This window comes from Zonotrichia leucophrys, chromosome 5 (assembly GCF_028769735.1).
Source record: "Zonotrichia leucophrys gambelii isolate GWCS_2022_RI chromosome 5, RI_Zleu_2.0, whole genome shotgun sequence".
In the NCBI taxonomy this organism is placed as follows: domain Eukaryota; kingdom Metazoa; phylum Chordata; class Aves; order Passeriformes; family Passerellidae; genus Zonotrichia; species Zonotrichia leucophrys.
The window spans coordinates 59,346,294-59,360,818 of record NC_088175.1 but is presented as its reverse complement, the minus strand read 5'-3'; the positions used below and the strand labels follow the sequence as shown (position 1 = coordinate 59,360,818).

Sequence of the window (14,525 nt, the reverse complement as noted above, 5' to 3'; positions counted from 1 at the left end):
AGTGTAACTGCTGCTCATGTATCAGAATGTGTATTTTTAACAGAGAGTGGTAAAGAATAATAGAAAATAATTTAAATTATGAAGTTCTGCATGCAGATCAGTCAGCTTCTGATGCCTGTGTTGGAATTTTGCTTTGCAGCCGTGAGAAGCTGTGGATATGCATGGAATACTGTGGTGGGGGCTCCCTCCAGGACATCTACCACGGTACTCGGCCAATTATTTTGAATTTTTTTACTTTGGGAAGCTTTCTGCAAAAAGAGAAATAAATAATAAACTTACAGGGAACAGTTGGCACTGGAAGTGGGGGTTTTTGGGGGGCAGAAAGTGTTTTTTGGCTACAGTCAGTAGATTTTGAGAGCACTTTCCAGATATGGTGAGCAGCACTTTTCATATTTTTAATATTGACATAATATTTGACATTTAATATTTGACATTTAGTATTTGACATTTAATGGCAGAACAGTTGGATATGGACGCTGTGCATGGGGTGAGGAAGGAGTTTTCATTGGGAAATCTCCAAATTTGATCTTTAAAGGGGAAAAATGACTTTTATTCCTCCCCCAGTGAAATACCATCTCACTTCTGTATTATTTTCCTTCCTGAAGTTTCATCTGGAGTTGTTGATGCTGTAGAATAATTTATTGGAGTTGTTGGAAAAAACAGTTGGGGACTTGCTGTGCCTTTAAATGATAACACTGAGTTTTTGGATGCCTGAGATCTTTCTGCTTTATTTTTCAGCTGTTTAGTACAAAAAAAACCCAATTAAAAACAATTTTAAAAGAATTAAAACAATTTAAAACAATTCCAAGTCCCTGATATGAAACATTCCAATTTCTAATATTAAAATATTAGCAGATGTCACTTTTAGTTTCCTGATAACAGCAGAGTGCTACAAAATCACTCATAAAATAATCATTAGATGCAGTGAAAGCAGGTTTTCTTCTCACTGTGGGTATTGTTTTCTGTTTGGGGTTTTTTTTACAGAAAGCCTTTCTGTAAAACAAGCAAACAAACCCCTCTTTTCAGCTCAGTGCACAATGCAGATCATGGAAAACCAGCCTTTAACTTTGGCATGGCCAAACCACTCTTTGGCCGCTTCGCAGTGTTATTATTGATGTGCTCTGTGTGTAAAGTTAATTTTTGAATCTTTATTTCCAGTAACAGGACCTCTGTCAGAGCTGCAAATTGCTTATGTGTGCAGAGAAACTCTGCAGGTACTGTACTTGTGCAGGTGCACAATAAAGTGTTTATTCCTTGGAAATAAAGCAGGTGCAGAAAATTGGTGCAATTTCTGTTGGGAATCAAGCAGACACCAATTAACCAGGGGTAACCTGTTCTTTTTCTATAATATAAATAAATAAAAATTACCAAGAAATTCTAGTGGGATATACTGCAAATATTTGCTTAAATTTTGAACCGCCTGTCTAACCCAAATTTAATGATGTGGGGGGGTAAAATAGAGCAGCCAGATAAATAAAATTCTCTTTCATTCCTTTGCTGATAGCAAAGAAATACAAGGTGAAGCATCCCTTATCTGCAAATCTCAAATGTCTCCATTTCCAAATCAAACAGATTGAGAAAATTAAATTTTTTAAACAGAACTGGCTTTGTGGGATGTTAACAAATGGCAGAATAATTCATTGTGTTTTTCATTTCCAGGGTCTTGCTTATTTACACATGAAGGGCAAAATGCACAGAGATATAAAGGTAACTTGGAACCCTGAGAAATTTATCTTACAGCTCCAAATGCAGGGAAAATATTCTGATAAAGATTCTGAATTTATTTTTCTAGGGTGCAAACATTCTCCTAACAGACCACGGAGATGTAAAATTGGGTGAGTTGCCTGAGTTCTGTGATAGGGATTTGATTTAATGTCATTTATGGAGGTGGCACCTTGGGACATGGGGCAGTGCTGGGGAAGGGCTGGACTCCATCATTTAAAGGTTTTTCCAAAATAAATGATTCCATGATTATTTGGGGCAATAGATGGTGCTGGAAGGAGCACCAAGGAGATGAGAAATTCTGTATTTTATCAATAAATTCTAGATAATTTAATTATTCAACCACTGAGCCTTTAAAATCCCAGATTTTCCTGGAATTTGCCAGGCTGGCATTGCCTGCATGTCACCTTTTATCCCTCAGAGCCTTTCAGGATCCCCTGTTCGGGGCAGCCTCTGCAAAAGTGGGGTCTGCTGCTGGCTCTGAGTGTGGTGCTGGGCAGTTCCACAGAGGTGGAGAGGGAAACTCCCAGGTCTGCAGGGAGAAGCTGCCATGGAGTGTCACCATCCCATGGGTGTCACCATCCCATGGATGTCACCATCCCATGGATGCCACCATCCTTGCCATGGGTGTCACCATCCCATGGATCCCACCATGCCATGGATGCCATCATCCCATAGGTGTCACCATCCCATGGGTGTCACTATCCCTACCATGGATGCCACCATCCTTGCCATGGGTGTCACCATCCCATAGATGCCACCATCCCGTGAATGTCACCATCCCATGGGTGTCACCATCCCTACCATGAGATGTCACCATCCCGTGGATGCCACCATCCCTACCATGGGGTGTCACCATGCTATAGATGCCACCATGCCATGGATGTCATCATCCCATGGATGCCACCATCCCATGGATGCCACCATCCCATGGGTGTCACCATCCTTGCCATGGGTGTCACCATCCCATGGATGTCACCATCCCATGAATGCCACCATCCCATGGATGCCACCATCCCATGGGTGTCACCATCCCGTGGATGCCACCATCCCATGGATGTCACCATCCCTACCATGGGGTGTCACCATGCTATGGATGCCACCATGCCATGGGTGTCACCATTCCATGGATGTCACCATCCCATGGATGCCACCATTCCATGGATGTCACCATCCCATGGGTGTCACTATCCCATGGATCCCACCATCCCATGGATGCCACCATCCCTACCATGAGATGTCACCATCCCATGGATGCCACATGCCATGGATGCCACCATCCCATAGGTGCCACCATCCGATAGGTGTCACCATCCCATGGGTGTCACCATCCCATGGATGTCACCATCCCATGAATGTCACCATGCCATGGATGCCACCATCCCATGGGTGTCACCATCCCATGGGTGTCACCATCCCATGGGTGTCACCATCCCATGGATGTCACCATCCCATGGATGCCACCATCCCATGGGTGTCACCATCCCATTAGTGTCACGATCCCATGGATGTCACCATCCCTACCATGGGGTGTCACCATGATGTGGATGCCACCATGCCATGGATGCCACCATGCCATGGGTGTCACCATCCCTGCCATGGGGTGTCACCATGCCATGGATGTCACCATGCCATGGATGTCACCATCCCATGGATGTCACCATCCCATGGATCCCACCATCCCATGGATGCCACCATCCCTACCATGAGATGTCACCATCCCGTGGATGCCACCATCCCATGGATGTCACCATCCCATGGATGTCACCATCCCATGAATGTCACCATCCCATGGATGCCACCATCCCATGGATGCCACCATCCCATAGATGTCACCATCCCATGGATGTCACCATCCTTGCCATGGGTGTCACCATGCCATGGATGTCACCATGCCATGGATGTCACCATCCCATGGATGTCACCATCCCTACCATGGGGTGTCACCATGCCATGGATGCCACCATGCCATGGGTGTCACCATCCCATGGATGCTACCATCCCTACCATGAGATGTCACCATCCCGTGGATGTCACCATCCTTGCCATGGGATGCCACCATCCCATAGATGTCACCATCCCATGGATGCCACCATCCCATGGATGCCACCATCCCATGGATGTCACCATCCCATGGATGCCACCATCCCTACCATGGATGCCACCATCCTTGCCATGGGTGTCACCATCCCATGGATGTCACCATCCCATGGATGCCACCATCCCATGGGTGTCACCATCCCATGGATGTCACCATCCCATGGGTGTCACCATCCCATGGATGCCACCATCCCATAGATGCCACCATCCCATGGATGCCACCATCCCTATCATAGGGTGTCACCGTCCCATGAATGCCACCATCCCATGGATGCCACCATGCCCATGATGGTGCCACCAATCGCATGGTGTCACCATCCCATGGATGCCACCATCCATGGGATGTCACCATCCATGGATGCACCATTCCATGGATGTCACCATCCCATGGGTGTCACCATCCCATGGATGTCACCATCCCATGGATGTCACCATGCCATGGATGCCACCACCATGCCATGGATGCCACCATCCCTGGATTCAGGGCAGTTGTGCCGTAATTCAACCTCCAGCCCCCTGTGGGGAAGCAGGAATGCTGTGCTGGCAAAGGAGAGCTTTGGAAGCAGGAATGTTGGGAAAGAAGAGCTTTTAAAAAGGAAAAATTGGAGTAAAACCTGAAAAAATGGAGTAAAACCTGAAAAAAATGGATTAAAACCCCAACACTGAGAGGAGCTTGCAGTCCCTGCTTTAACCTTGGCACGCACAGGGGCACCTCCTTTTGCCTGCTTGCATTTCCCCAGGCAATCCTCCAGCTTTCATGCCACCAATCAATCCAGATCAAATGGATTCCACTGGTTTTGGCTCTGCAGGACCCCCTGATGTTTGGGGTTTCTGGGGACAAGGGATAACTGGCCCCTAGACAGAGTGTCCAGGGCAGGGAGCAGCTGCCCCAGCAGTTCCTCCATAAATAACACACCAAAAGTGCCTTTTCCAAGGCATGATGCTGTTTTTCCTCTTAAATTGAATATCCAAAAATTCTGGTGGATGTATTGTGAGGTGGAAAAAATGATCTAAGAGAGGAACTGTGTGTAGAAAGCAAACTTTGATTTGAAGTCCTGTCTTTGAAGACATTAATGATCCTATTATCGATCTTCAGCTGTTTCCCTAATGAATTTTTAATTTGCATGAGGCACATGATTATTCTTTCTTGTCACACTGTAAGATTGGGGTCTTCAGCTGTGATTTCTGAGGCTCTGATGGTTTGATTTTATTTTCCAGCCGACTTTGGGGTAGCAGCAAAAATAACAGCCACTATTGCAAAGAGGAAATCCTTTATTGGCACCCCTTACTGGTAAGAAACCACTTTGCTTGCTGTGCTGCAAAGCTGAGCTGCATTTATGCCAAAAAATCCTCAAACACACACACACACACGTCTGTAGAAATTGAATAAATTCCCTTTCTTCCAAGTAAAATGCCCACAGGGTAAAAATCTGGGAAGCACTGATTTGTTGCTGTAACAAAAGCTGCTTGAATTTGAAGCAGGGTTGTTGTTTCTCCCACATTTATTTTTGCAGATTATTCTCCCTTTTTGGGGGATACCAATGGTTATTTAGTTTCTCAGCCTTATATTTTTAGCGACTAAAAAACAATGGTGAAAAGTGATTTATGTGCAGAAAGGAAAGCAGATTTCCAGACTATCTTTTAATTATACTGATTAATGTCTGCACAAGGCAGCATTTAATATGCAAATAATCATATGCAAATAATCATATGCAAATAATAATATGCAAATAATGTGTCCAGAGGTGATCCAATTGCATCCCCCTCCTAAGATGCTTCTAGAAATCCATAAGGAGCTTTGGAGTATTTGTGTCCCCACCTTGCTCTTTATTGTGACATTTTTTGCTGTATTTTTGTTTGTTTTTATGATGTTGTGTTCAGCACATTTATTTTGTGTTCAGATATTTCAAAAGATTATACCCACTGTGGAAAAGCTACATTAAAATTGTCCTTAGATCCAAGATATTTCCAGAACTTTATGAAAAAAAACCCAACCCAAACCCCTGAAATGCAAACTTTGTAGAATAGCATTGAAACAAATTAAATCATTATAATTGTATAGCTTAAATTGTCCTTAGATCCAAGATATTTCCAGAGCTTTAGGAAAAAAATACCCAACAAATCCAAACCTCTGAAATACATACTTTTTAGAATAATACTGAGACAAATTGAATCATCATGAGTGTATAGCTTAAATTAGTGTGTAATGATTTATGTACACATTAATAAAAGCTTTAAAAGTATTTCTGTAGTGATCAAAACCCAATGTGAACATAAAATCCTTAATTTACTCCATTAGACATAAAAATGTACAGGTGTATAGGTTATAAATAGAATATTATAGTATTATAAATAGTATATTTATAGTAGATAGTATATATATATACTATATATAAATAGTATATTTATAGTATTATAAAATACAGGTGTATAGGTATAAATTAGTGTGTAATATTTTATGTATATGTTAATAAAAAACTTTAAAAGTATTAATTTAAATAAATATCAATAATAATTAATATTAAGTAATATTACTATGAATTAATAGTATATATTAATATACAGTCCATTATAGTATATACTGCATATTGTGTATTATTATATATGAATATAATTAATATTAACTTGATATTATTTTAATTAATATTTATTTAAACCCAATCTAAACATCAAATCTTTAACTTACCCCATTAGACATATTCCTTCTGTTCATTTTACCCCACCCCCCTTTTTTCTTTCTTGGGGGGGGGGGGGAATATGAGATATTTTAAATTATAAATCACTGTCACAGACATCCAGTAATTACATGTAAAAATATGTGTAATTTTTTTTTTTTAAATTTATATGTATATATGTGGAAATACAGGTTGGATATCAGGAAAAGATTTTTACAGAAAGGGTGATAAAATTCTGGAATGTTCTGCCCAGGGAGGTGGTGCAGTGCCCATCCCTGGGTGTGTTTAACAAAGCCTGGATGTGGCACTGGGTGCCAGGGCTGAGCTGAGATGTTGGGGCTGGGTTGGACTCATTGATCTTGAAGGGCTCTTCCAACCCAGTGATTCTGCGAATTTTATTTAATTTAATTAATATTTTATTAAATTAAATTAAATGTTTATTAATGTTTGATATTTAGTGGATATTTTGAATGTCCATGCCCAGGGTGGCTCTCCTCGGAGCAGGCCCTGAGGGAGGTGTTGCTTTTGCAGGATGGCGCCCGAGGTGGCGGCGGTGGAGAAGAACGGGGGGTACAACCAGCTGTGCGACATCTGGGCCGTGGGCATCACTGCCATCGAGCTGGCAGAGCTGCAGCCGCCCATGTTCGACCTGCACCCCATGAGGTTGGTGCCCCATGAGGTCGGTGCCCTGCCCTGAGGGGAAACACACTGAGATCCCTTCAGTGTTTCCATGCCTGTCCTTAAGGCATCCATCTGCTGAAATCTTGCATTTTTGATGGGTCTGGGTTTGGAAAGCCAGGTGTGTGCTGAGGAAGGCAGGAGCCTCCCTTGAAATGGAAAATGTAACCCCCCTCCCTCTGAATTGTTATAATTTTGAAATTAAGGGCTCTCAGGCAAAGATATGGGAGTAGGAATAACGGTTCTTTACTAGGGAAATTAAAATACAAATGCAATAATATTTTAATACCATAATACTATTATATATGTATTTTATATATAAATATAAATATAAATATAAATATATATTTAAATATATTTTATATATAAAAATCACATGGTTATATATATAACCATATATATGGTTTTTATACATATAACTATAATATATTTCATATAAATATATAATTTTCCTATGTATATTAGAGAAATTAAAATACAAATGCAATAGTATTTTAATACTATAATACTATTATATATATTTTATATATAAATATAAATATATATTTATATATATTTATATTTAAATATATAAAAATAAATATAAATATATATAAAAATATATTTTATATATAAAAACCACATGGTTATATATATAACCATATATGTGTTTTTTATACAAATATCTATAATATATTTCATATAAATATATAATTTTCCTATGTATATTAGAGAAATTAAAATACAAATGCAATAGTATTTTAATACCATAATACTATTATATATATATTTTATATATAAATATAAATATAAATATAAATATATATTTATATAAATTTTATATATAAATATAAATAAATATAAATATATATAAAAATATATTTTATATATAAAAATCACATGGTTATATATATAACCATATATATGGTTTTTATACATATATCTATAATATATTTCATATAAATATATAATTTTCCTATGTATATTAGAGAAATTAAAATACAAATGCAATAGTATTTTAATACTATAATACTATTATATATGTATTTTAAATATAAATATAAATATGTATTTATATATATTTATATTTAAATATATATAAATAAATATATATATAAATATATTTTATATATATGTATAAAAACCACATGGTTATATATATATAACCATATATATATGGTTTTTATACATATATCTATTTTATATATCTATAATATATTTTATATAAATATATAATTTTCCCATGTATATTAGAGAAATTAAAATACAAATGCGATAGTATTTTAATACTATAATACTATTATATATCTATATTATATATAAATATAAATATATTTATATTTAAATATATAAAAATAAATATAAATATATATAAAAATATATTTTATATATAAAAACCACATGGTTATATATATATAACCATATATATATGGTTTTTATACATATATCTATTTTATATATCTATAATATATTTCATATAAATATATAATTTTCCCATGTATATTAGAGAAATTAAAATACAAATGCAATAGTATTTTAATACTATAATACTATTATATATTTATTTTATATATAAATATAAATATATATTTATGTATATTTATATTTAAATATATAAAATAAATATAAATATATGGCACTAAAAATATTTTATTTCAAGATAAAATCAACAGATTCCCTGTATCTCTCCTTTAAGCCAGTGCAAACTCCAATCCATCAATATCATTCTCACCATAAAGTGTTCAAGTATTTTGATTTTAGAATGAAATTAATTATATTTTTATCACCTTATATCATTATTCTTTCTTTCCCTTTAGGGCTCTGTTTTTAATGTCAAAAAGTAATTTTCAACCACCAAAGCTAAAGGAAAAAGCAAAATGGTAGGTGGAGCTCCTTCCTTTGATCCATATTTTATTGGAATTACATGATCCTTAGGATCCAGCCCAAACCATTCTAAGATTTTATAGATAAAGGACAAAAATATTTGTTATTTTTGAAGAAGAGACCCTTCTTTGGTGCTTTTTGTGTTCTAGAGGAAAAATCTTTATCCTTTCCCCTTAATTCCTGTCATGGAGCACTTGCCCCTGTTGTTGGGACAGGGAATGGTTTAATCCCTTCCTGGTTTCTTTACCCTGGGAGAAATTCCTGGTGCTATTCTTGGTTTGTTTTCTGTACCAAAATGTTTTCCATGCAAGTTTCATGAATCAAATGGATTTTTTTTCTTATTTTGTTAAGTTGGGAATGTAATTATTCAAACCTGAGGTGAGATACCTGTGCAATATTCTGCTTTATCACACCCTCTTGTAATCTGCTTAGCAACTGTCTTAAAATCAATATTACCTTGAAAAATTCAACATAAACCCTCTTTTTCTTTAAGGTCAGCAACATTCCATAATTTTGTCAAAATAGCACTTACAAAAAATCCAAAGAAGAGACCAACAGCAGACAGACTTCTCTCTGTAAGTGGCTTGGGACCTTTGGTGACCTCAGCAAGGGATCTTTAGCTTCAAAATGAGGAACAGATCAGGAGGAAACCAAAGGGAAACCAATTTTTTAAACCTTGTAACTCAGGTGGTGAAATCTGAAGGAAAAACACGTTGATCAAGTGTTAGCAAGTGGATTTTGTGCAGTATTTTTGCACAGTTTTATACAATTTTTGGCCAATTACAGAAACTGGCTTCATGTTCTCAACCTTAGCCCTCCTGCCTCAGCCTTGGAGCTGTGCAGAAGTTGAACTTTCCTGATTCCCAAAAATTTCAGCATCTCTTGATGTACCTGTGCTTTCCCAAGCTCTGAACTACTGCTGTAAAAAAAGGAAGTTCAAGTGTAATTATTTGTTTGACTCAAGTTTAATTTGCAAGTGCCCCAGAGTGTGGCATTTGCATATTGATGTTGTTAGAAAATCCAGCATTGAGGAGTCACTAAAATAACAGTGAAAGCACAAAAAAAATCAGTAACTCTGTGACTCTGAGGATGAGGGAAGAGACGAGGATCTGACTCCATGTTTCAGGAGGTTTCATTTATTATTTTGTGAAATACATTGTATTAAAAGTATGCTAAAAGAATAGACAGGATTTCATCAGAAGGCTGGCTAAGAATAGAAAAAGAAGGAATGAATAATAAAGTTTTGTGTCTGGGACAGAGTCCGAGCCAGCTGACTGTGATTGGCCATTAATTAGAAACAACCACATGAGATTGATCAGAGATCTACTTGTTGCATTTTATAGCAGCAGATAATCAATGTTTACATTTTGTTCCTGAGGCCTCTCAGCTTCTCAGGAGGAAAAACCCTAAGGAAAGGATTTTTCCTAAAAGTTGTCTGTGACACGACTCTACTGAATGTTTATTACCGTAAGTTCTCTATTAATTGCATGTTAAAACTTCCTTTTTTTGTGTTCTCTGCTGTGGCTACAGCACAGCTTTGTGGGGCAGCCTGGTCTCTCCAGGTCCTTGGCAGTGGAGCTGTTGGACAAAGTGAACAACCCCGAGCACCACACGCACTACGGCGAGGTGGACGATGACGATTTTGAGGTGAGAACATCGTTTTATTCCCTGCCTTTTGTTAAAGCTGGCACTTTAAATGGCCTGCTTTGCTTTGGGGGTCTCAAACTGGAGCTGAAGCAGCAGCTGCTCGTGTTGTTGTTGGATTTCCCTCACCCGTGCCCCCTCCATCCCCGCAGCCCCACTCCGTCATCCGGCACACCATCCGCTCCACCAACAGGAACGTGCGTGCCGAGAGGACAGCGTCAGAGATCAACTGTGAGTTCTGCTCTGCTTTCCCCTTGCTGGGGCTGCTCTGCCTCCGGGAAAAATCCTCTGGGGTTTTTTTGTCACTGCCCAAAAATCTCTTTCCACTCGGGAAGCAATCCCTGGAGAAGCAGCGTGTGAATCTTCGACAAAAATTATTCAAAACTAAAATGGACATTAATATGAATGAACTACTCTGATAATAGTTTATTTACTTAGTTCATTTATTTATTTACTTTTACTGTTTAGTTTATTTACTCTGGTGGATCTAAGCTGAAATGCTGAGGGTAGAAATGGTTTTATCTGCAGGTTTGATTAAAAACCTTTGGTAGCACCAATAGTGGCAGCTCCACCCCACTCTGGGAAATTTGCTCTTGAAGAGCTTTTTTCTCCTCTTTCACATGCATTTCACTGTGACAAGTGGTTCAATAGTTACCTTTCTGTGAGGTGGTATTTGCTTTTGGCCTTTCTTGTGGGCTTCATATTTGCAAATTCAAGCACTCAGAGAATGAGGCTGATAGTGAAGTGCTGCTCCTTTGAGAGGCAAATTCAGAGTTGTGCACACAAGATTTCCATCTGTTCCTGCCTGCTTTTCACTGTAGTGAGCACTGGAAGGATCCCAGTGCAAGATTGGGTGTATTAATTATGAAATTCTTGTATTTTTAGTTGATAAGCTGCAGTTTGAGCCCCCTCTACGGAAAGAAACAGAAGCTCGGGATGAAATGGTAAGGACAAGTTTGGTGTAAATAAAACAAGTTTTATTTATTAAAATCACAATATCTTCAATATTTTGTGGTACAACCCTTAGCAGCTTGCTGGAAAAATGTTTTTAAAGTTCCCTAAATGATCCTTACTGGATTTTTCACCATCAGGTTTTATTTTCCTGTTACTTTTTGCTGCTTGATCTGGACATTACACATTTCCTGGTGCTGCTTTTAACTCTCAGAGGAATATATAAATTTATAGATTGTAAGATGTTATTTCTCTTTGGAATTTGATTTTTCTGGTTGTGGATTGTCCTGCAGGGCTGGGGAATCCTTCAGGCCTCTTTGTGTGTTGTGGATAAGGTGATTTTAAGATAATTTAGTTTGACAGGGGGAAATAAAATGACAATTTCTGCATCTTCAGGTTGTGGCAGCTGGCAGTGACTTTGCTTCACATTGGAATCCTTTTGTTGATGGAGGCAATAAGTAAGTACAGATAAAACCAGTTCTGTGAGTTATTATGAAACTGAAAGAAAAATGAGATACGTTTAAAAAAATCAAACCATAAGCCCTGATCCGCTTTAATATTGATAAATTAAGGAGCTGTTACCCAGTGTGCAGCCCTCCTTCTGCAGGGGCTTGGTCAGTTCTCTTGCAGAGTGACTTTAATCCCCTTGAAGCAGCACCAGTAGCTTGTTTGAAGTTTGTAGGTGGAAGGGAAGTGTGAATGCACAGCCAGGACGGTGACATAACACAGCCACAGTGAGTTTCCTGCAGCAGAGCTGGTTCAGGATCCTGCCCTGGCCCCACACTTCTCTTCTGAGCTGTGGCTGTGGTTGTGACATCCTGTGACAAGGCCTGAACTTGAGAAGGGAAGGGGAAACCAGTTGTGAATGTTGATTTTTACCGAGCTCGGTAACTCTGCCCCACTGCTCCTGCTCTGGGGGGTTTCTAACCCAGCCATGGAGGGGTTTGGGGTGAAATGGTTTAGGGAGAGATTTGTTTGTAGCTGCTTTCCCTGGGATAAAGCAGGCCTGAGGCACAGGAGCACAGTTCTCCAAGTTAGGGCTGAATTGTTTTAGGGGTGTACCTACAAAAAAGTGAATTCTGCCTTGAAAGGATGTGCAGGCAGCAGTGTGGAGGTTCAGATGCAGAGATGATATCTGGGCTCAAACCATGGCTCAGCTCAAAGAGCCTGTTTCCCATCTTTATTTGGAGCTCAGCAGCAGACAGTGAATTTCTCTGGCTTTTTTTTGCTGCAGATAAAAGCCTTGCATAAGCTGTCAGCTGACATTCCAGCCCTGGAAAGCTGGGGGACACTGCCAGCATTTCAGCCTTTCTCAGCATCCTGCTTTTCCTGCTCCCAGCCTCCTTGGAGCAGGAGCTTGGGGGCTCTGGGGCTGCACTTTGGGGGGCTCTGGCTCTGCCCTGTGCCCTGCTTTGTTTGTGTGACCCTGCTGAGCTGGGGATTGAGGCCTTGCTGGAATTGGTGCAGCCAGCTGGGGTCTGTGGGGTCCAGCAGCAGGGAAGCTCCTCCTGGCACAGGGCCTCGGGGGTTTGATCTGTTCCTGTGGCTGTGCTGAAGCTGCAGTGAGCATTCCCAGGGCTGTGAATCAATAAACAGGTACAGATTCATTGGGAAGGAGGGCAGGGACAGCAGGCCTGGCTGGGGGATCCGTGCTGCTCGCTTGGAAACCGCTTCCAGCTGGAAAGATAAACAGGAAATGCATAACTCCTGTGTCCAGCAGTTGTGAGTAATCCCTGGGATGTGCACAGAGGATGTGTGCTGGGGGTCCTTGCTTTTCATCCCTGTGCCTTTGTCAGGGTGGATGCTGAGGGATATCTTTGGCTGAGGAATTATTTCACTGCAAAGGGGAACAGCAGAATGGGTACCTGGTGACTGATCTGGTTCCTTCCATTTTAAAATTAATTTAGTGAAAATGTCCTGCATTATGGAGGTGGTTTTTTATTGATGGTTTTCATAGAATCCCAGAAAGGTTTGGGTTGGAAGGGACCTTAAAACCCATCCAGTGCCACCCCTGCCATGGCAGGGACTCTTCCACTGTCCCAGGCTGCTCCAGGCCCTGTCCAGCCTGGCCTGGGACACTGCCAGGGATCAGGGGCAGCCACAGCTGCTCTGGGCAGCAAAAACCTTTCAGAAAAAAAAAACAAAACAATTTTTTCTCCTTTAAATTTTTTAGTAATTCCTGTTGGCAGCTGTCTGCTGCTTTCCCTCAGAAGTGACTTGCAGAGATATTTCACATTAATCCAAATTTGGCTGGGTTTTCCTGGTCATTGCCCTTCAAAGACACAGCTTGAAAATTGCCATTTTGCAAAATTTTATCAGGGTTTTTTTTCTTCAAGGTTATATTTTCAGTGCTGCTTTGATCTTCTAGTCACAATTTCTCTTTTTTTTGTTGTCCCTGGAGTGGCTTTAAAACAAAATTCTCACTGTAGTGGGAAACAGTCTGGGTCTTTTGTGTGTATGTATAAATAAGGAAACTTCCCTTTAAAGGCTTTTCTCCATTTGTCTCCCAGTGACTTCCTCTGTTCCTTTTTTCTCTTTTTATATTGAACTCTTGTTAAACATTTCAACAGTATTTGAAATGCCAGGTAGGGAAGTGAAATCTGATGGTGTGGAAGAGAATCCAGTGATTTTTAGGGGATAAGAAGAAGGGAAGGACCTTAGAGAGTGGAATTTAGAGGAGAGAATTATTTGTTTTGGAAAGGGCTGGGAGATGCTTGTTGTGAAACTCAGTGACATCAGGGATGGGTTGAGCTGCACGTGTCGACCTCAGAGCTGAGCTCTTAATTCTGTAAACATTCTGCCTTAGGGGACTGCTCACAAAATTTGGAGATGGGAGTGAAGATGTTGAAGAGTGAGTGCATCTCCTTCCTTGCTCTGCTCCAGAACCTCTGC

At 39.6% G+C, this 14,525-nt stretch overlaps 1 protein-coding gene across 1 annotated transcript in view; it reads left to right on the top strand.

Annotated features, from left to right (window-relative positions):
• The window catches only part of MAP4K5 (mitogen-activated protein kinase kinase kinase kinase 5), a 73,847-nt gene that overhangs the window by 38,650 nt on the left and 20,672 nt on the right, over window positions 1–14,525 (top strand). Inside the window, exons 4-15 of the mRNA XM_064715926.1 lie at window positions 140–204; window positions 1,159–1,214; window positions 1,660–1,707; window positions 1,793–1,835; window positions 5,041–5,113; window positions 7,029–7,160; window positions 8,972–9,034; window positions 9,532–9,613; window positions 10,569–10,685; window positions 10,835–10,913; window positions 11,568–11,626; window positions 12,030–12,091. Coding sequence (XP_064571996.1) covers window positions 140–204; window positions 1,159–1,214; window positions 1,660–1,707; window positions 1,793–1,835; window positions 5,041–5,113; window positions 7,029–7,160; window positions 8,972–9,034; window positions 9,532–9,613; window positions 10,569–10,685; window positions 10,835–10,913; window positions 11,568–11,626; window positions 12,030–12,091 — 879 coding nt within the window. The remainder of the gene's footprint in view (window positions 1–139; window positions 205–1,158; window positions 1,215–1,659; window positions 1,708–1,792; window positions 1,836–5,040; window positions 5,114–7,028; window positions 7,161–8,971; window positions 9,035–9,531; window positions 9,614–10,568; window positions 10,686–10,834; window positions 10,914–11,567; window positions 11,627–12,029; window positions 12,092–14,525) is intronic.